Source organism: Phoca vitulina, unplaced genomic scaffold (genome assembly GCF_004348235.1).
Source record: "Phoca vitulina isolate PV1807 unplaced genomic scaffold, GSC_HSeal_1.0 scaffold123, whole genome shotgun sequence".
NCBI classification, from domain to species: Eukaryota; Metazoa; Chordata; class Mammalia; order Carnivora; family Phocidae; genus Phoca; species Phoca vitulina.
In genome coordinates, this window is record NW_022589826.1 from 378,762 (window position 1) to 398,182 (window position 19,421).

General features: G+C 47.6%; 1 protein-coding gene across 6 annotated transcripts; it reads right to left on the reverse strand.

Moving 5' to 3' along the window:
• Nucleotides 1-1,686: 1,686 nt before the first annotated feature.
• On the reverse strand, nucleotides 1,687-16,704 carry ZSCAN12 (zinc finger and SCAN domain containing 12). Of its 6 annotated transcripts, none has more exons than XM_032398955.1 (4): nucleotides 15,501-16,704; nucleotides 12,173-12,320; nucleotides 9,469-10,594; nucleotides 1,687-3,346 (listed from the first exon to the last, which is right to left on the reverse strand). In XM_032398955.1, exons 1-4 carry the CDS (start codon nucleotides 15,918-15,920, stop codon nucleotides 3,217-3,219), a joined length of 1,824 nt encoding a protein of 607 aa, XP_032254846.1. In that variant the 5' UTR covers nucleotides 15,921-16,704; the 3' UTR covers nucleotides 1,687-3,216. The 6 variants fall into 6 exon arrangements, with proteins under 6 accessions (XP_032254846.1, XP_032254849.1, XP_032254850.1 ...); XM_032398958.1 differs by lacking the exon at nucleotides 9,469-10,594 and adding an exon at nucleotides 3,685-3,814 and having other exon boundaries at nucleotides 15,501-16,701; XM_032398954.1 differs by lacking the exon at nucleotides 1,687-3,346 and having other exon boundaries at nucleotides 6,684-10,594; nucleotides 15,501-15,944; nucleotides 16,471-16,704.
• Between the last annotated feature and the right edge of the window lie 2,717 nt (nucleotides 16,705-19,421).

A 19,421-nucleotide genomic window follows, 5' to 3' on the forward strand; every position in this document is an offset into this window, starting at 1 on the left:
TTCTGAAATAATCACTGCAGAGTTTTAAAATCTATGTTTCCTATATTTAGTGACCTCCTACAAATTACATAAGCCTCATTATCTCTCATAGAGATTGGGCTATATTAACAACTTGCTGAAGAGCTTCTAAAGATTCTTTTTGCCTGTTTTAGAACTAAAAAGGATAATAAGCAAGTTACTTAAAGTATTAGCCTTCACAACATTATATTATGTGTTATCTGTAAGGGAAATTATCTCCATCATTATCTGTCAATGGGCTGTATGTTAATTATCTTTCACTATCTTAAAAAAAACAATCAAACCAAAGCTGGAAAATATATTTCTCTGAAGGACATTTACATGACCTTATGCTGGAGAACACAGAAGCAGTCTCAAATTTAGGAAAGTGTCCAACAAATTAATGATGTGGTTACTTTCATTGCATGTACTGAAACTTTATAAATGTGATTTTTGTGTCCTGGGGTACAGACACAAACCTATTTAGCCCGTAAAGAAAATAAAAGTAACAGTAGACAATAATCTACTCTTGTTGAATGAATTAAAGCTGTAAGATTAGAGCAGGCCTGGGGAAAACATGTATGCACAGTCATCCAGGAGACAGTATCACAAGTCCTGGGATGCAAGGAAGCAACTTATTTCAAAAGTCTTGGTTGCTTACATCTATAGACTCTAGAAAGCAAAAAAGAACTGCTGGACTTTCCTTTTCTTGACCTGAGGCATTCACTGAATGTTTTTACTCGCTAAATTGGGCAACTAAGAATACCCATTCCCCATATAACTCACCCATTTACATTAATTAAATTAATTTTCCAATACTGTGGAGATTCTGTTGTGGAGACTTGGTCTCTGTCCATTCAACTTCCCACGATCCTCTCATTTATAAGAACTTTTCTGATATGGATTCACTGATGTTTACCATGGTCCAACCACTGTCTGAAGACTTCCATACTCATCACACTGTCTGGATTTCCCTGTAGCATGAATTCTTCAATGCTGAATAAAGCTGGTGACTCCATGCAAAGCATTTCCACATTCATCATTTATAAGATTTCTCTCCTGTGTAGATTCTCTGGTGCACTGTCAATCCTGACTTGTGGGTGAAGGCATTCCTCTTTCCTCCACATAAGGTTTTCTAAGGTTTCTGCGCTGAATGAAGTCCTCCTCATAGTCATCACATCTCTGCAGTCTCTCGTTTATGTGATTCTCTGATGTAAAATGAGGCCACCATAACTGAAAGCTTTTCCACATTCCTTACACTGAGCATTTTCCCATGTGGTGGATCTCCTGGTGGGAAAGGAGGGACCCACTCTAAACAAAAGCCTTTCCAAACCTGTTCTCAAAGAGATTCTCTTTGGCATCTGGACTCCCTAATGCTGAGTAAGGACTCACCAGTGACTAAAACTTTTCCTACACTTACTGCGTAGGTGTTGAAGTTCTACAGAGATCCCACCACATGATTTGTAATCTTCAGAATTTTTTTGTGTTGGAGACAAGTCCTTATTTTCATTCTCAGTAACACCACCTTAAAAAAAAAATGCACAGACATTTCAGGGGCACCTGGGTGGCTCAGTCAGTTAAGCGCCTACCTTCGGCTCAGGTCATGATCCCAGGGTCCTGGGATCGAGCCCCACATCGGGCTCCCTGCTCAGCAGGAAGCCTGCTTCTCCCTCTCCCACTCCCCCTGCTTGTGTTCCCTCTCTTGCTGTGTCTTTCTCTGTCAAATAAATAAAATCTTTAAAAAAAAAAAATGCACAGACATTTCAAATGTCGGTTGTCTCTTCTGCTGAGACTTAAGATGAAGAACAGTGATAAAAATAAAACCCAGCTTTACCTAAAGTGCATGCCTGTTCTATGTATCTAAACTGTCATCTCAATTTGGCAAAGTGCCCAAAAAGGCATGCAAGGTTTGAGTGAGAAGACACAGCTGGGCAGAAAGTTTGGAAGAACATGGAGGATTTTCTCACAAAATGTGACAAAGAATCAGGAAGGTATAATCAAAAAAGTTAAGAGGAGATAAGTTTGAATCCAGAGATGAAAAATGGGAGTATCATGAAATCAAGAGAAATTTTAATTTGTTAGTGCAAGTTAAACGGACCATTTATGCCAACTGAAATGTACCCAGGCCACTACTATAGACAAGCAAAATGTTCCACAAATATTTATTGAGTCAATCAATGAAGAGTGGTATATGATAAAAGTTAACTTGAAGCAACAGCTAGAACAGTTCAAAATATATACTGTTTTGATATGTAAAAACTAAATTGGGGAAAATAACTTTTCCAGTAACGTTCAGGACTAAAACACAGGAAGAAAGCTGCACTTTGAAGTTAAAGGAGTTGAACAGGTCAAAACAATTCAAACAAAACCACTCACAAATATGGCTGAGAGTTTCTACCTCAAGAATCAGGCAGATAATGAGAAGGAGATGGGTAGGGGCAAGTTTTCAAGGGAAAGGACATTACTGAGAGTTCTAAAAAGCTTCCTTTCAAGGATCTCATCTTTCTCTGCAGACACCCTTTCTCATCCGCTTTCCATTTCAAAAGGCAATAATGCTCAAAGTCAAACTATGACCAGGCTCTTAACAGGCTGCACTTGAAACCCTGGATTCCAAAGTACTCTCTCTGCCATAAGCATTTCTTGTTCTATTCTTTAGCCTGTACCCTAAAGGCAATGGGATGAAGCTGGTCTTGGAAAACTGAATTTGAAGTCGCCGAAACAACAACAACCCAATAACGAAAAACTTTCCAGTGGTGCACACGAATGCCAAGGGGAATTAAAGCCCATGAGGGAGGTGCTGGGTTTTGGCTGCAGGGACATGTAGCGGATCCTAACGTTCAGTTTTACTGCTTTCTCTGCTATTCCAGAAGACTTTCACTACTCAAGCCGAAACATACGCGATTATCCCAACCCTTCCCACCTGATGGCTTTCCCTCCCAGCTGTCTCCAACTTGTCCAGCATAAGTGATGCCTCTTCTCCACATTCCGGATATTATCCCTGCCTGAGTCTGCAGCTTCCCAGCGAGGTGTCAGGACCTGCCTCAGCACCCGCTCCCTGGTCTGTTTCTGGTCTCAGCAACTACGGGCAAAGCTCTCAGTCTTCGGACAGCCCTGGGAGGCCCCGGCAGCCATCTCCTGCGCGTAGCAGCTTGAAGTCTGAAGGACTACCCATGACTTCCTTGGCGGCGCGGTCCCAGGCACGGCCCTCGCCCTCTGCCGTCAGTCACTGTTAGGGACCTTTCCGCAGGAGGACCGCCATTCCGGAATGAGAGCACTCAGGAGGAGATTCACGCCAGCCTGGGGTTCACGACGGTTCTTCAGAAGTATTTCCTTGTAGCTAGTCTTCTTCCTGGGGCACAAAATAACACTGTTAACAGAAGCTCTAATTTTTGTTCAGCTGTTTTACTCAAGAATTCACTACCCGGACAATTGTCGGCACTGAAAGAAAAAGGAACTCTGCCAGGAAGCTAAATAAAGTGAGTGGGCGGGACTTTGCAAATTATTGGCTCGCACCACGTGCTAAAATCCTTTACTTCCTAAATGTGTGTTAATAAAACCTGAAAGACCACGACCTCTTCCCTTGGGTTCTCCCCTTCAGAGAATCCCGAAGAAGCAGTAGAGAAAATAACATCAGAGATGAGAAAATACTAACAGCTGATGTTTATTTAGAAGTAACCGCAAACTTACTTAAGTAGGTAGTTACAATCCCGCCGACAACTGAATGACACCGCGGTACGGAGACCGAGTCCTCTGCTCGATCCCACCACCGGTGAGGGGCTTCCGAGCCCTTTCTCGCACTCCAGCGCCGCCGCACCTACTGCGGGGAGGGTCAGCAGTCAGGTCACCTCCCCGACCGACCCCAGACCTCCTCCTTCTCAGCAGTCAGGCGTCCCAGACAACTCAAACCTCCGAAGCCGTCCTTGACCCCCGGCGACTCTCTCTCGTCGGACCCCTCCCCCCCGGCCCCCCCGGAGTCCCAGGCCGCCGGCGGAGAACCCGCGCCCCGCCCCCGCACCGTGCGCGCCGAGTCCCCGGCGCCCGCGCTTCCGGCCCGGCTGCAGCCCCCCGCCCCCCCCGCCCCCGCCCGGTCTCCTCTAGGAACCTGGAGGCTTTCTCCTCTCGGTGGTTGCCTAGCGGCGTCCCAGCCCCGCAGAGCCTCCGGGCGGCGCCCGCAGCTGAGTGGGGCCCGCGCCCGCGTGACGAAGAGCGCGAGCCTGGCTGTGCGAGAAAAGGCTCCGGGGGTGGGGGCTGTCCCCGAGGAAGGAGGGTGCCCGCGGACCCGGGCCGCACCACGCGGCGGTCCTGCCAGCACTGCCCGCGCACGGTGTCTGTAAGCCGCCTACCCCCGCGTGACGCCCAGTCGGTGACGCCCCGCGGGGCAAGTGGGACGCACGATAGGAAATCACTCGCCCGAATTCAGTCTGACTACAGAAAACCGTCGCCTTTTTTAGCGGGTATGAAATGAGATCATCACTTAGGTAGGCCAACCGAGGTACTAGATCAACGAGTCAGATGCGCAGATCACGCCTGAAGAGGAGTCAGTAAGAGCTAACCGTAAATCACAGGTGACAAGTAACATCCACTTAGGGGCCCTTCCTGGGATGCCCAGGACCAGGCCATTTGGGCGGAGATGATCCGTGAAACAAACATGTACCCCTTCAGCTGTGCTGGCTGAAAGCTCTGCGAGCCTTGACCGATGGGGTCAGACCTCGGAGTGTGGGTGAAGTCAGTGGTTTCCGTGAAACCAAGGGAAAACCGCTGGCTCTCAATGATGGTCTTAAAATGTGAGCCAAGGAGCTACTCAACTGAGTTTACTTCCATGGCTGGATCAAAATCAAATCATATGTATAAAATAAAACCTACGTACAACACATATTTTTATAAAATATATTCATACATATATACTTTATATATATGTGTAAAATGTGTATAAAGAATGTGCAAGGACTCCTTACCAATTACACCCAAAAACATTAGGTTATGAGAGAGGACCCAAAGAAATTCCAATAAAATGAACTGCTAGAGGGACTGTGATATGAGAACTTTTCAGTGTGAAAGGATGAAAGTTGAGAATATTTAATTAAAGGTTGTCAAATGATTATCCCTAAACTGAATAGGGCAACTTGTTGCTCAAATAAATTGTGGGCTTGTGGAGTTAGGAGAGGCACCTGAAAGAACTATTTTATAGAATTCTGTTTCCGTTAATCCTAGAAGTGGTGTTAGCTACAAATATAAAACCCTCATCAAGAATAGATCCATATGGGTTATTGGATAGATCCATAACCGGACATCAGCTTTATGATGTGTATTAATGAGGACTGCCAAAAATCCCGTATTCTGTCAGAATAGAGGGTGATCCTTTCCTATAAAGGGTCCATTTTTAGTGGAATGTCTCCTGTGGACACCCTCCTTGTGTAGGCAGCAAGCATTAGGGTTCACATTACATTGACCAAACCTCATCCAAGATTTGGTGTGCAGAGAGGGTGGTGATACTAGATACTACCTTGGCTGCTTGGACCTAGGGCTCTGGGGTTTCTGAAGTCTCTTTTAGAAATGACAGTAGAAAAGTTTCCACAGATGATTACTCAGGACATTGATTACCACTGCAACACAGGGTTCCTTCAACTGAAATAGGAAGTGTGGGCTCTAGAATTGGGCTGCTTGGGTTCAAAGCTTGGCCACACTATATACTAACTTTGTGACCTCAGGCAGCTTCAATTCACTGATTTCAGTTTCCCCAGCTAAAAAGAAAATAAAGCACTTGGTAATGCCCGGCCCTTAGTAAGCCGTATATGTTACATATTATTAACAAATCCTATTCTCGACTCCCAAAGACGCCAATAAGGGCTTTGTTTTGACTGTAAGAACTCTATAATGAATAATCTATGGCAAGTAACAAGAGGCTATTTCTGTTCAGAGCACAGGGGTGCAGACCTGCTCTCCACTGCTAGCCTCACCCCACAACTGACATTTCTCAATTCAGAGCCCTGCTCAATCCCATTCTGTTTCCTCAGCAGCTTTACCTCACACCTAAAATTCCAGCAACCTCTTCTTACAACTGGGTCCCTTTCTATTACACCCCCTAAGCCCCTGTTTGTCAGGTTACTCTTCATTCAAAGCCCCCTTCACTTTTTTTGTCTTAAACACTCAGTATCTTGTTTACCTTCAATCAATTAGAAAAGAGAAGCCAGTCAATCTCACTCTCATCCTTATTGTTATTTCTAAGCCACTGCTTTGTGATTCAGGTGTTACACCAGTTCCTCAACCTGGCTGTTACTACTCTTGACTGACATTATTTCTACCTTGGACTTGCTTCAATTTCACATTTTTCCTTTCCATCCTGCTGCCTGTTATTGCTGATGGTTTCAAAATCCACAAAGGTAAGCTGCTTCAAAGGACCCTGATTTCCTAGATCCTGTTTTATCCATAAAGATGCACTCTGGACTTCGTCATTCTCTGTTGCCACACTCCCCAGTTTCCTATCGAACCTGTCATGTCCTCTGTTTGCCCCTCAGGGCCTTCTACTTCTGTGCTGCCAATTTAGCTCCAGTCACTATACTCTATTTTCTCCTTATCCTGGATAGTTTGACCCCTTCGATGCCTACCTGGAAATTCCACCCCACCCCACCCTTTCTTGGTACTGCAACTATATTTAAGTACAAGAAACAACCAGAACAAAACTCCCACCTTTATTTTTAAACAAGTTATGAACTGTATGCTATATCACAGGCATATCCCGATGTCCCGGGTCTCTATCTACGGCTCCTTTATATTAGGCAGGTAAAGGCGTTAGACTAAGGCCAATGGCGGCACGCGTCTGCGTTGAGAACGTGTTAAGCAGAGATGAACTGCATAACCTGTAACAGCGCTGTGAACAGAAAGCAAGTTTAAAGTAAGAATCGTGTTCCAGTGAGCAGTAGGATTCGAGAGAGTTAAAGAGTAACTTCAGTTTGGATACCGTGTGTGACATCAGATCAGGTGACGAGCACGAATAGCATCAGTTGGTGAAGAGGACATGCTCATACGGGTTCTCATCACTAAGCAGCGAGGAGCTTGCCAGAGTGAGAAATGCAAGGCAGGGTGAGCTGGGGAAGGGAGCAGAACACACACAGCTCCAAGCTCTCAGGCTCACTCGGGGCAACAAACTGTTTTCTGGATGTAAAAAATTAGTTCCCCAGCCCTGCCTGCCTCAGTGTCTCATGTGGCAGCTCCCATGTTGGTCTTAGGATAAACACCTAAATAGAGAGTCCTCAACTTGTGACTGAGTTGTTTTTTCAAATGTTCATTTGCTTTCTTCTATTGTGAACTCAGGATGTTTTCCCACGGTCATGTAAATTCCAATCCCAAAAGCAAATGCTGCATGTGTCATTATATGCCTAAATTATAGTACTAATACCATTATTATTCTTATGGGAAAATGTGCTCACACGTAGAGCTTAAAAGCTACATAGCTATTTCTCCAGGAACCCTTCTGGTTCCAAGCCAGTGCTGATACTCTTATGTTCTGGATAGGGCTACAGATAGAGGCATGGGAGACAAGGGCCGAAGGGAAAGGGGGCAGAGTACATTATAGGAGCAGGAGGAGATGGGATAGAGACACAGGGCTGGATACAATGGCAGTTAAGAGTAGTTAAAGGAGGGCAATTACCCATTTCTCCCCTCCCCCTTGGGTCTCACCACTTCAAACCCACTAACCAGCTAGAGGTGAGGGGTGGAGAGGATCCTGGAGTCCTGTGGGATGAGGCAGGGTGGGGAGGTAGTCCCAGAAATTGCAGAGTCTACTGTGGCAAGGAAGCAAGGGAGGGAAATCGGAGGACAGCTGAGTGAAGATTAAAAATAGTCTCTGTAAATAAAAAGATCAACAGACCAGGAGCCCTGTGTGCCTCTCTGACTGCCCACAATCATCATCACAGGCCCTCATCGAGGACCGAACTGTTTACTCAGTAAAACAGGAGTGAAGTCAACCAGCTATCGGTTCATGTTTTCACAAGTCCCAAGGGACAGAGTCACTAATCTTTGGCTCTTTTATGTGCTCAAGAAGGTATACAAACCAAAAAAACTGTAAACCAGTTCTGAAGAGCAGTTATCAGGGAATTCAGAACATGAGAAATATGTAATTGGGGGAAAAGAGAGGTCAGGAGCCAAAGAGAGAACACTAGCACCCTCCCCTGACTAAACACACACGGCCTTGTGCTCCTGCAGCCTTCGAATGTAGGTCAGGAGACTATTTTGACACCCTTAAATGTGAAGACGTGGGAAGGCCAGCCTGAAGCCCTTGTGGCTGGCCGGTGGTCAGGCTCTCTCTAAAGTACCGGTGGCACCTGTCCTCCGTCGGGCTTCCCTTCCGCTCTAAACCAGCAGCGGTCCCTGTTTACAGGACTGTGCTCACCGTCCGCACTCCACAGACAACCATGAAGGCAGCTGGGATTCAATGCGGTGTTTCTCGAATTGCAGCATCAGGTGACCGGCTACAAACATGAAGATTCTCGGCCCCCATCCCAGACTTAATGAGGCAGAAGGTCTGTGAGTGGGACGTGGGCATTTTAAACGAGCTCCACATGCAATTCTGATGCTCAGTGAAGTGGAGGGATCCCTAGAGCAACGGACAGGACTTGAAGTCGGAGACCTACTCTTCAGGGGCTGGTCTTTCCCTTGTGTGACATGGTAGCTATGTCACCATCTCCACACGCAAGAGTCCTCACCTTTCCAATGGACAGTGATTTTAATTTACAGAGATATTTTAGGAATGAAGTCAGAAAAGTGCTAAGAGGCACGCTCACCCTCCCGCAGTCTGTCCCCAAGCTCTGCAGCCAGCCTACCGCCATCAACTGCCCAACCGGACGGACCCTCGACCTCAGGTCGGCTCGGACGCCGCCAAACCACGAGCACTCTGCCTGCATTTCCTTTACCCTAAATGCTTTCCATTCTGCCTTCCAATTCTGCCCATCCAACCCTTTTCGTAAGATCTTTCCTGACCCCGAGGCGTCAGTGGTCCGTCCTCCCGGACGGACAGCACTTACTGTGTGCCACAAGCCACTTCCAAGACACGGGACTCGCACCATCAATTCTCCTGTCCCACTGCAGTCTTACCTAACCTCACACGTGGTATTTAGCTATCCCCAAGTAAACTGTAAACTTCGGAGAAGAGGAATTTGGTGTTATGCTTCTTGATCTCCACAGCACCTGACAGAACGGGCAGCACACAGGGAATTCTTTATAAAATAGCTGAGGTTTCCTTATAGCAACAGTGACTGGCATTTTCCCTAAATGACTTCAAAGCCAGGATTTCTCTCCAGCCCGCACTCTGTGACACAGCTTCCCTGTAGCCATTACAGAGAAACAGGCTTTTCTCCTCTGTGGATAGTCTGATGTTGAATGAGAGCTGAGGTCTGCCTGAACGATTCCCCACACTCTTTACATTTACAGGGACCACCTCTAGTATGGATTCTCTGGTGTTTACTAAGATCTGACCTCTGTCTGAAGGCTTTGCCACATTCATCACATTGGTAGGGTTTCTCCCCAGTGTGGATTCTCTGATGCTGAATGAGGCTGGTGATTCCACGGAAGGCATTCCCACACTCATCGCACTTGTAGGGCCTCTCTCCAGTATGGATTCTCTGATGTTCCGTGAGGACGGATCTTTGAGTGAAAGCCTTCCTGCACTTATCACATTTATAGGGTCTCTCCCCAGTGTGAATTCGCTGATGTTCTGTAAGACTCGTCCTCTGAATAAAGGCTTTTCCACATATGTCACACTTGTAAGGTTTCTCCCCAGTGTGGATCCTCTGATGCTGAACAAGGCCACTCTGACTGAAGGATTTCCCACATTCCTTACACTGATGGCACTTTTCTTTGTGGTGGATCTCCTGGTGGGAAACAAGGGATGAGTTATAAACAAAGGCTTTTCCACACTCGCTGCACTCATAGGGCTTTGCCCCAGTGTGAACTCCTTGATGCTGAGTAAGTATTGAGCGCCGACTGAAACTTTTATTACACTGAGTACAATGGTACGGTTTGTCTCTTGTGTGGATCTTGAGATGGTGGAAGAGGCCTGCTTTCTGGCTAAAGGCTTTGCCGCACTCATTACAGTGGTAGTGCTTCTCTCCTGTGTGAAGTCTCTGATGTTGGTTAAGAGCTGACCACCGGCCAAAGGCTTTGCCACACTCATTACATTTATATGGTTTCTCTCCGGTGTGTATTACTTTGTGCCGAATAAGCACAGTTCTCCCACGGAAAGTTTTTCCACATTCCTCGCATTTGTAGGGCCTGTCTCCAGTATGGACCCTCTGATGTTCTATAAGACGCGAGTGCTGACTAAAGGCTTTCCCACACTCCTGGCACTCGTGAGGTTTTTCTCCCAGACAGACCGTCTGCTGTTCAGTCAGACTGACTCTGTTTTCATCACCTGTAGATTGTTCACCTTTCCTGGAGTGTCCAGAAGATTCTTCTGTTTTTGCTTCAGATTCATCAGCTTTTCTGCACCGAGGGGGCTGGGACACTTCACTTTCAAATCTAGACATATTCTCATATGGTTCCATTTCTTCAGAAACTTCTTGCTTTAAATTCCTGTACTCGTTTCCAGTCTCAACACCTGAAACTACAATGGATTGCCAAGTCAACTAGTTTCCAACATAAGATTCGTCAGTGAAAAATACGTAAGAACCTAGAGTACATAAAAACCCTAGAGTTTCTGCAGGACTATGAAATGGCATTAGAACACAGGACAGACACAATACGTAAAGCACTCCAAAAATTGTTATGGAAAAGACCAATAACCCAATAGAAACTGGGCAAAGGAAAATTTGACTGTAATAAGGGAAAAGCAAATTTAAACAATACTGAGACACAATAAAGGAGTGTGGGAAAGCCTTTTCACCCATCATCCTGCCCATCAGTACGATGTAACACTGTGTTCATGAAATGGGTGTCACATGTTGCCAATGGGAGGGTAAACTGACCCAGGCTTTATAGAAGGCAATTTGACAACATCTATCAAAATTACAAATGTATTTAACCTTTAACCTAGTAATTTCACATACAGGAATTTATACTGCAGAATTACGCACATTCACCACAGCACCACCTGTTACAGTACAACACTGGGGACAACTTGGGGGATGGATAAGTTAACTGTGTGGTTCATCCATACATTTTACTATTAAGCTGCTAAGAAATAAAAAATGCAAGCTTTTGGGGCGCCTGGGTGGCTCAGTCGTTAAGCGTCTGCCTTCGGCTCAGGTCATGATCTCAGGGTCCTGGGATTGAGCCCCGCATCGGGCTCCCTGCTTCTCCCTCTCCCCTCCTGCCTGTTTCTCCCTCTCCCGCTCCCCCTGCTTGTGTTCCCTATCTCGCTGTGTCTCTGTCAAATAAATAAATAAAATCTTTAAAAAAAAAATTGCAAGCTTTTACCATCTTTATGATAAAGAGAAGAAAAAGTATTTGCTGGAATATGAAAAACGTATATATCTCTAGAGAAGGACACACAAGAACTTAAAACAGTGACAACCTATTTCAGGGCTGGGAGACCAGATAGCTGAGGGAACAGAGTGAAATGAAAACTTTTCACTGGATAATTTTAAGTTTTTGTTTTTGAACTGTATGAATTTTTATCTATTTTAAAAAATTGAATGGGAAAGAATAAATATAGACAAAATAGAGACAAGGAAGATAAGGGGTCTTTCATCCATTCACCAACTTTTAACATTCTGCCACATTTGCTTTGTTGTTTCCTCTCTTTGTAAGCGTACACATACATACATTTTTTCCTGAACCATCTGAAAACTGCAGACATCGTGGGGCAGAGGCTTGTTTACTGAAGGAGGAAGGATACAGCCAAAGTGAAGACCGTAGTACCGTCTGACAGGATAAAGGCTGGGAAAAGCAGGGGTATCAGTACAATGGAAAATAACTACCAGAATAACTAAGTTAAGCGATCTCAAGTAAAATAGTGCAAGAATTAAAAAAAAATATTTTACTTGAGATCGCTTAACTTAGTTATTCTGATAGTTATTTTCCATTGTACTGATAAACCAAAGAGTGACAAACCAAAGTGGCTGAGAGTCTGTGCACGAGAGACTTCCTGACTCTGATGATAAGAAACAGTACAGAGTACTACAGAGGCTTGGTGTCCCGTGCTAGCCCATCCTCCCCTTCCTCCCAAGACGGGTCTGTCTACCTTGCTCCTCCAGTTGGGCTTCAGGTTCTGGAGACTCACACTTGAGCTGTGCCATCAGGGGTGGGAAGGACATGCTGGGCTCCTGTTCTGTTCTCAGAGGGGCCATCTCCTGCAAGGGCTGGTCCTGTTCCTCAGTGTGGACTGAGACCTGCGGCAAACGAGACACAGCTCACACACTCAGTCTGTGAACAGAAAATAAGAGTATACGAATCATGGCAGTGACACCCAGCTCTTTGACACCTCAACTTCCTTCCAGACACCAGCCTGCCATAACCCTCCTCATGGCACCTCCTCTAAGAAACCTTCCTTTCTCCTGTTCTTCACAGCTAAACGATGCTGGTTGTACCACATCACTTCATCTATGCTTGGAGAAAGGCAGAAGGAAACAAAGGAGCGACAGGGGGAGGAGGAGGGAGGGGAAATCTCTTCCATGTAGGCTCCAGAAGCTGTTCCCTACACACTGCCCTTCCCAGGCCCCCACCCCACTTCCTTCCAGGAGATGACCTTATTTTCTCCTTGTCCAAGGTCATGGTCACATGAGAGACCACCCACCCTTCATTTCATCACTCCCCCCCCCATATACACTTTTTCCCTTCCACTTAGAGGAAGAGGCCTTTTCTCATTCAAGGTGCGTATCTCCACTCTCGCCTTCAACCCCATCCCTTCCCTCACTGCACCCCTGACCCCGCTCCTGCAACAAACTCATTTATTTAGCAGTTTAAGCCACTCTGTAGCTTCCATGCCTGCACAGAATCATTCCCCTTGTATTTAAAAATAACAGGTTTCTCCAGCAGGGTGTGAAACGCAGGAATCTGGGACCACTCTCATTCCTTAGTCTGTGTCTTAGTTCAGGAGCTCTGTGAGCAGGGGCTGGTTACTTGGACTACACGGCACCGTGCACACAAAGCACCTCACAGAGGGCAGGGCTACACCAGGCCCTCAAACTGCTCCCCAATCCCCTTCAGTGGCTACATTCTGTAAATAAGAAATCACCGCACACTGCCTCTATTCTGACACAGTTTCATTGTGTAACCTCTGCCCCCAGAATAAGAGCCGAAATCAGCAGGACGCTGAGATGCCCAGAAAAAGATGTTTCAACTTCAAATGTGGAGGGAGAAAAAGGCCGGTTCATTGGGTTGTGTCTTCTATCCAGAGATCGCTGGCAAGACCTCAGAAATCAAGTTTAAATTCCGTTAGCTGCCCCCGGCATGCTTCGAGGGAAGGGGCTGGTTGGCCAAACAAACTCAACATGTTTAAAACCACATTACTTCTGCCTGCACTTGAGAATCCCCTTCTTTCTTCTGGTTCTCTTCCTGTCTCCCTGGCTGCTTCTCCGTTTCCACAGCCCTGATGACCTCCCTTCATTTCATAACCTTAAATATCATCCATATTCTGACAAGTTCCAATTTTGCATTTCTAGCACAGATCCCTCCACCGAATCCCAGCTTGTTACACCCAGTTGCCTGCTCAACTTTTCCAGATGGATTCTAATAGGAATCTCAAAATCAACACATGCAAATACCTAGTAACCCTTGATCCCTGTCCTGACTCCAAACCTTCCTCTCTCCCAGCCTTTACCATCTCCATGGATGACGAATCCACAAGTCATGACGTTCAGAACAAAAACCTTAGCCGAATCCTGAGCTCACTTTCTCTCCTATCCCATATCCTACAGAAAAACAAATCCCGTCAAGTGCTACCTCCAAAACAGGCAGGATCCAATCGCATCTCACCACTTCCACGGCTACTGCCCTAGTCCAAGCCGCCAGCACCTGTTGCCTGGATTGGTGCTGAACCTGTCTCCCTGCTTCTATTTTTGACCCCCCGGCCTCCCGCACCCTCACCACCAGCCCCCGTGCACAACTCTTCCAACAGAGCGGCTGGAGTGATTATTTTTAAAATTTAGGTCAGGTCAAACCTCTTCTCTGTTCAAAACTCTCCGGTGACTCGGCACCCCCAGTTTACTGTCTGCCTCCTCTCAGACTAGAATCTATCTATGAGATAGCAACAACGTCTGCGCTTTGTTCACGGCTCCGTTTCCAGCGCCTAGAATGGTGCCTGGTACAAAACTCCATTCAGTAAATGTCTCCTGAACAAATGAACTTTTCCCCAATCCACCTTCCCCTTCACCCTTGAACTCTGTTAGGAGCACCTGAATCACGCTAGTCTCTCAAGCTGGAAGTCCCCAGTGCTCAGCCCAGAAGTGACTGCTCTGTACAGAGATTTCCCTTCATCCTTCCTTTTTCATCCACTGATCTGTCATCGTCTCCAATTAATACTTACCTACGACATGCTTCATCCTCTGTAGTCTCACCGTCACAACTCTCTCAAACTCACATCTTTCTGCCACAGGCTCCTCCCTTCCAGTGTTGGCGCCCAGTGCTGAGCTGCACTTCTTGTTTTATTATTTCCCTGTTCTATATTCTTCCTAGCAAGACCTCCCAGCCTTGACTCTACTGACAAGTCGGGTCAGATAATCCTTTGTTGTACGCGGCTGCCCTATACACTGTAGGATACTGGGTACCGTCCCTGCCCGTTAGCCACTAGATGCCAGGAGCACCTCCCCCAAGCGACAACCAAAAATGTCCCAAGACATTGCCAGATGCCTCTAGGGCACAAAATTGCCACTGGTTGAGAACCACTGTCTTTTATCAGTGTTGAAACAAAACAGAACAAGATCCTACATACTTTGGTTACATCCTGGGTTTAGAGAAGCTCATTTAGACTCAAAGAGAAAACATTAGACGCTTGTGTCCTACAGAATAAAATGTAAATTCCAGAGGTGTTATTCAAGGTCCTGGACTCTGTTTTCAACCCCTCTACTCACACCTCACCTGTCCAACCTAACGGCTTTCTACTACTCCCAGTAACTCCCATCCCTGCCCGGCCCCTCCCTCCTAACCTTCCACTCTGCTCCTACCTCCCACTCCTCCAAGGTGGTGACTTTGATTTCTCCTTCGTTTAATCCTTTAATGGAGGCAGGGCAGTGGATGGGATACACTGTTGTGCAACAGAAGCAATGTCCCCTTCAAGAGACTGCTGACCACCCCGTTACCATGACCTCTCAAACATTTGCTCTTAGAAATCTCTTTCTAATGTTTTTGAGCATTTCATCAAATAGAACTCTGTAAGCCTAGTACAAAAATACATGATCCTTCCGCAGAGGAGCCATAAATAAGTTAGGACTACATTAACCAACTTTCCACGAGGCTCGGGCCTGATGCACCAAAGGTCAAGAACACACTTTGAAACAAAGTTGTACTTCGCTCTGGCCTAGAAATCCATAATTCACCTTTTCTCAATCATTAAGCAGATCTCTTTTTCTCACCTGTTCTCCAGGCTCATCCAGCTCCCTCTCCAGATCCTCCAGCACAGTCACCACCTCGTCCCCGCTCTCCGGGTGCTGCTCCCGCACCCAGGCCTGCAGCTCCTCGGGCAGGATGGTCAGGAACTGCTCCAGCACCAGCAGCTCCACGATCTGCTCCTTGCTGTGCGTCTCGGGCCGCAGCCACTGACGGCAGAGCTCCCGGAGCCGGCTCAGCGCCTCGCGGGGCCCAGATGTCTCCTGGTAGCAGAACTGCCGGAAGTACTGTCGGAAGACCTCCCTGCTGTGGGTGTTGTTCTTTTGCAGGTTCCGATCCTGTCTGGTGGTGTCCTTATCCTCCTCCCTCTCCTCCTCCTCGATCTTTACTTCCAAAAGCTCATCCTGGTCCTCGTGGGCCGGGAGAGCCCAGGCAGATGCCATCATAGCCGTGCAAAAGCTTTATCGGTGCTGCAAGCAAGATTCCCTGTTAAGTCCTCCCTGGGTGGACCTGAGGGAGAAGCCGTCACTTTTAACACAAGCTACACCATAGGCAAAATTTGCAAATTCTAATAATTTACTTCTGTGCTTTGCAAGCCACCTCCAGGTTCATTTACGGTACTCAGGGAAATACTCCGATTACAAAAGACTTAAGAACAGACTAATCTAAAGAGAAAGATGAAGTAAAAGCTGCGAAGCGGTCTGAGGGTTTTACAAACGAACAGTACGGCCTGGTAGGAAACACCTGCACTGAGTCCTAGAACGAAGGGCAATCAAAGGGAATACAACCAACATCTAGAGCAAATAAATAGTAATAAAACGTCGAGACACCCTCGCTGTCGCCTTTCTCCTGTGACGGCCGGACGTCCGGCGGAAACCCTGCCGTCAGGAACGCAGGACTCCAGCCCCTCGGGCCTGTCTCCGCTCCTTCCCCCGCGCAGACCACACCGCGTTTCACGGCTCTCCGAGGGCGGGACAGGGCCGCACGCTCGCTCACCCGCGGCCCGCGGCGGCCACCACATGGGTCACTCCCGGGGTACGAAACGCCGAACCGCCCACAGCGCCCCACCAAGGCCGGAAGCGAGCGGCGTCGGCGCGCGCGCACTTCCTCCGCAGCCGCAGGGAGGGGGCGGGCGCTCTCCGGGCAGTTCCCGCGCGGCCCCGCGAGGTCGCGAGAGTTAGACGGTGGGCGCGCGCGCACTTCCTCCGCAGCCGCAGGGAGGGGCGGGCGCTCTCCGGGCAGTTCCCGCGCGGCCCCGCGAGGTCGCGAGAGTTAGACGACGCGCGCGCGCGCGCACTTCCGCCGCAGCTGCAGGGAGGGGGCGGGCGCTCGCCGGGCAGTTCCCGCGCGGCCCCGCGAGTCGCGAGAGTTAGACGGTGGGCGCGCGCGCACTTCCTCCGCCGCTGCAGGGAGGGGCGGGCGCTCGCCGGGCAGTTCCCGCGCGGCCCCGCGAGGTCGCGAGAGTTAGACGACGCGCGCGCGCACTTCCGCCGCAGCCGCAGGGAGGGGGCGGGCGCTCGCCGGGCAGTTCCCGCGCGGCCCCGCGAGGTCGCGAGAGTTAGACGACGCGCGCGCGCACTTCCGCCGCAGCCGCAGGGAGGGGACGGGCGCGGCCCCGCGAGGTCGAGGAAGTTAGACGGGCGAGCTGCAGGTGTCGTTAACTCTCGTTCCCCAGCTCCTGCCCCTGGCGCTGCCCCCGCGACCTCGGCCCCACGGTGGGCGAGGCCTGGCACACATGCAGTAGGTGCCACTTCGTCCTGTCATTCTCTTTATAAATTACTAGAGTCAACTTGCCAGGGTTTTGCTGGGGGTTTCGCATCTCTGCTCGCGGGAAGTACTGGCCTGTAGTTTTCCTTTCTGTAACGTCTTCGGGTAATGTCGGCCCTGGGACGCGCGGCTTCCTGCACAAGGCTGACGCTGAAGGAGTCGGCCAGCACCGCAATACGGGGCCCAGGCGAAGCAGTCCGCCTCGGTCACAGGTGCGGTGCAGCCACAGAAAAGAGCATCCGCGCACGGAGCGCGCAAGACACAGGGCAGGCCCAGGAACAGCACTGCGCATGGTCTACACGGGGGAAACTCAGGGATGTAGGGATGCGGAACAGACACCCAAGGTAAAAATGCATCTCCAGAAAACACATTTCTCATACTTTCGTCCAAGCTCATTGATAACATTTGGCCATTTTATAAGCCAGGTAATTCCAACATTTAAAAACGAGATGTTTCTTGTGGTATTTTGATAATCCTTCTAAGTACTTCTAAAATCAAAAGAGGAAAAAAAACAGACTTTGAGATCCAGGACTCAAGAAGGACATGGTGAAACTGTAATTCAGAAGATCACTGTTACTTTGTGTATAAAAAATAAACCTATATATACACTTGATTAGCTCATAATCATGTTGGGTGTATTTAGGTAAGTTGTAAAGGAGGCAAGAAAGGAGAAAAAAGTTGAACAATAATTTAGGAAAAGAGAATCCAAAAAACTTTATTATTATTTATCCCCCAGGCTTTAAATGTGGGTGGACAAGGGTGTTTTGGAAAATTAAAGATGGCTATAAATTCTTCAGCATTTTTCCCTTAGGAGGTGGAGGTCTAGGTCATTTCCCTTTGAGTCTAAGTGGGTTTGATAACTGCTCTGATAAAATACAGCAAAAGTGATGCTATTTGAGTTTCCCAGCCTGAGCCTTTAGAAAGCAGCAGCTTTCACTTTTTGTTTTTTTGAACAATTGCTCTTGGAGTCCTGAGCCATCACAGGAACAGGCTGACTGCCCTGCTGGAAAGATCACATAAGGAGGCCCTGAGCCCACCCTTCTAGCTGTCCTTGCCCCAAGGCACTGGGCATGGCAGTGCAGCTGTCTTGGATTTTCCAGGCAAACCCAGCTGCCAGATGAATACCACCAAGTGTCACTAGAAGATGCCACATGAAATGGAAAAACCTTCCAGCTGAGCCTTCCCCAAATTCCTGGCCCAAAACATCATGGGATGGATGTTTATTCTAAGCCATTGTTTTCGGGTAACTTTTTATGCATCAATATATGGTACTATAACAGCTTGGTTACACTATTCCCTGAAGATATTAAATTTCCTTAGATTAGATGGTATAGTCTACAAGGAATTTTAAATTTGTAATTGATTTCTTGACTTCCAACCAGAAAAAGGTATTGAGGACATGCTACATCTTTTTTTTAAGTTGAGGAGTTTATTAGGGAACTATGAGAGGCAGCGACCACCCAGTGACAGGAAGAAAATTCTGAAAATGTCCCTTCAAGCCAAGTGGGGGCCTGGCCTTGACCTCCCCAAAAGGACAAGAAACTGGCGGGTTAGCAACGAAATTCTGTGGTGGCCACCTTGCCAGGGCATGAGTGTCTCAGCCAGACTGCCCCTCAGCCCCCCACCAAAGATGGAGAGGAGACAAAGGCTGTTTATAGAACCAATTCCAAGGCAATGAGAGCTTTAAGGAAAGTTGGGGGGGGACCTCAACAAAGAGTCCCAGGGGTTTGGCTCTGAGCAACTCAAATACTTTGACAAATAGTTCTACAAAATGTTATTTAAAAGGTAAAATGCCTTGGGGCGCGTGGGTGGCTCAGCTGGTTAAGCGACTGCCTTCGGCTCAAGTCATGATCCTGGAGTCCCTGGATCGAGTCCCGCATCGGGCTCCCTGCTCGGCAGGGAGTCTGCTTCTCCCTCTGACCCTCCCCGCTCTCATGTGCTCTCTCTCATTCTCTCTCTCTCAAATAAATAAATAAAAAATCTTAAAAATAAATAAATAAATAAATAAAAAATAAAAGGTAAAATGCCTAATGTTTCTGAGTTCCCCAGGTCCACAACCAGTTTTTTTTTTTTTTTTTAAACAATCAATTTGTATCTAACTGATGAACTACTGAATACACTGGCTTCTTGAACAACAAAGGGCTTGAATTATGCAAGTCACTTATACATGGACTTTTTCC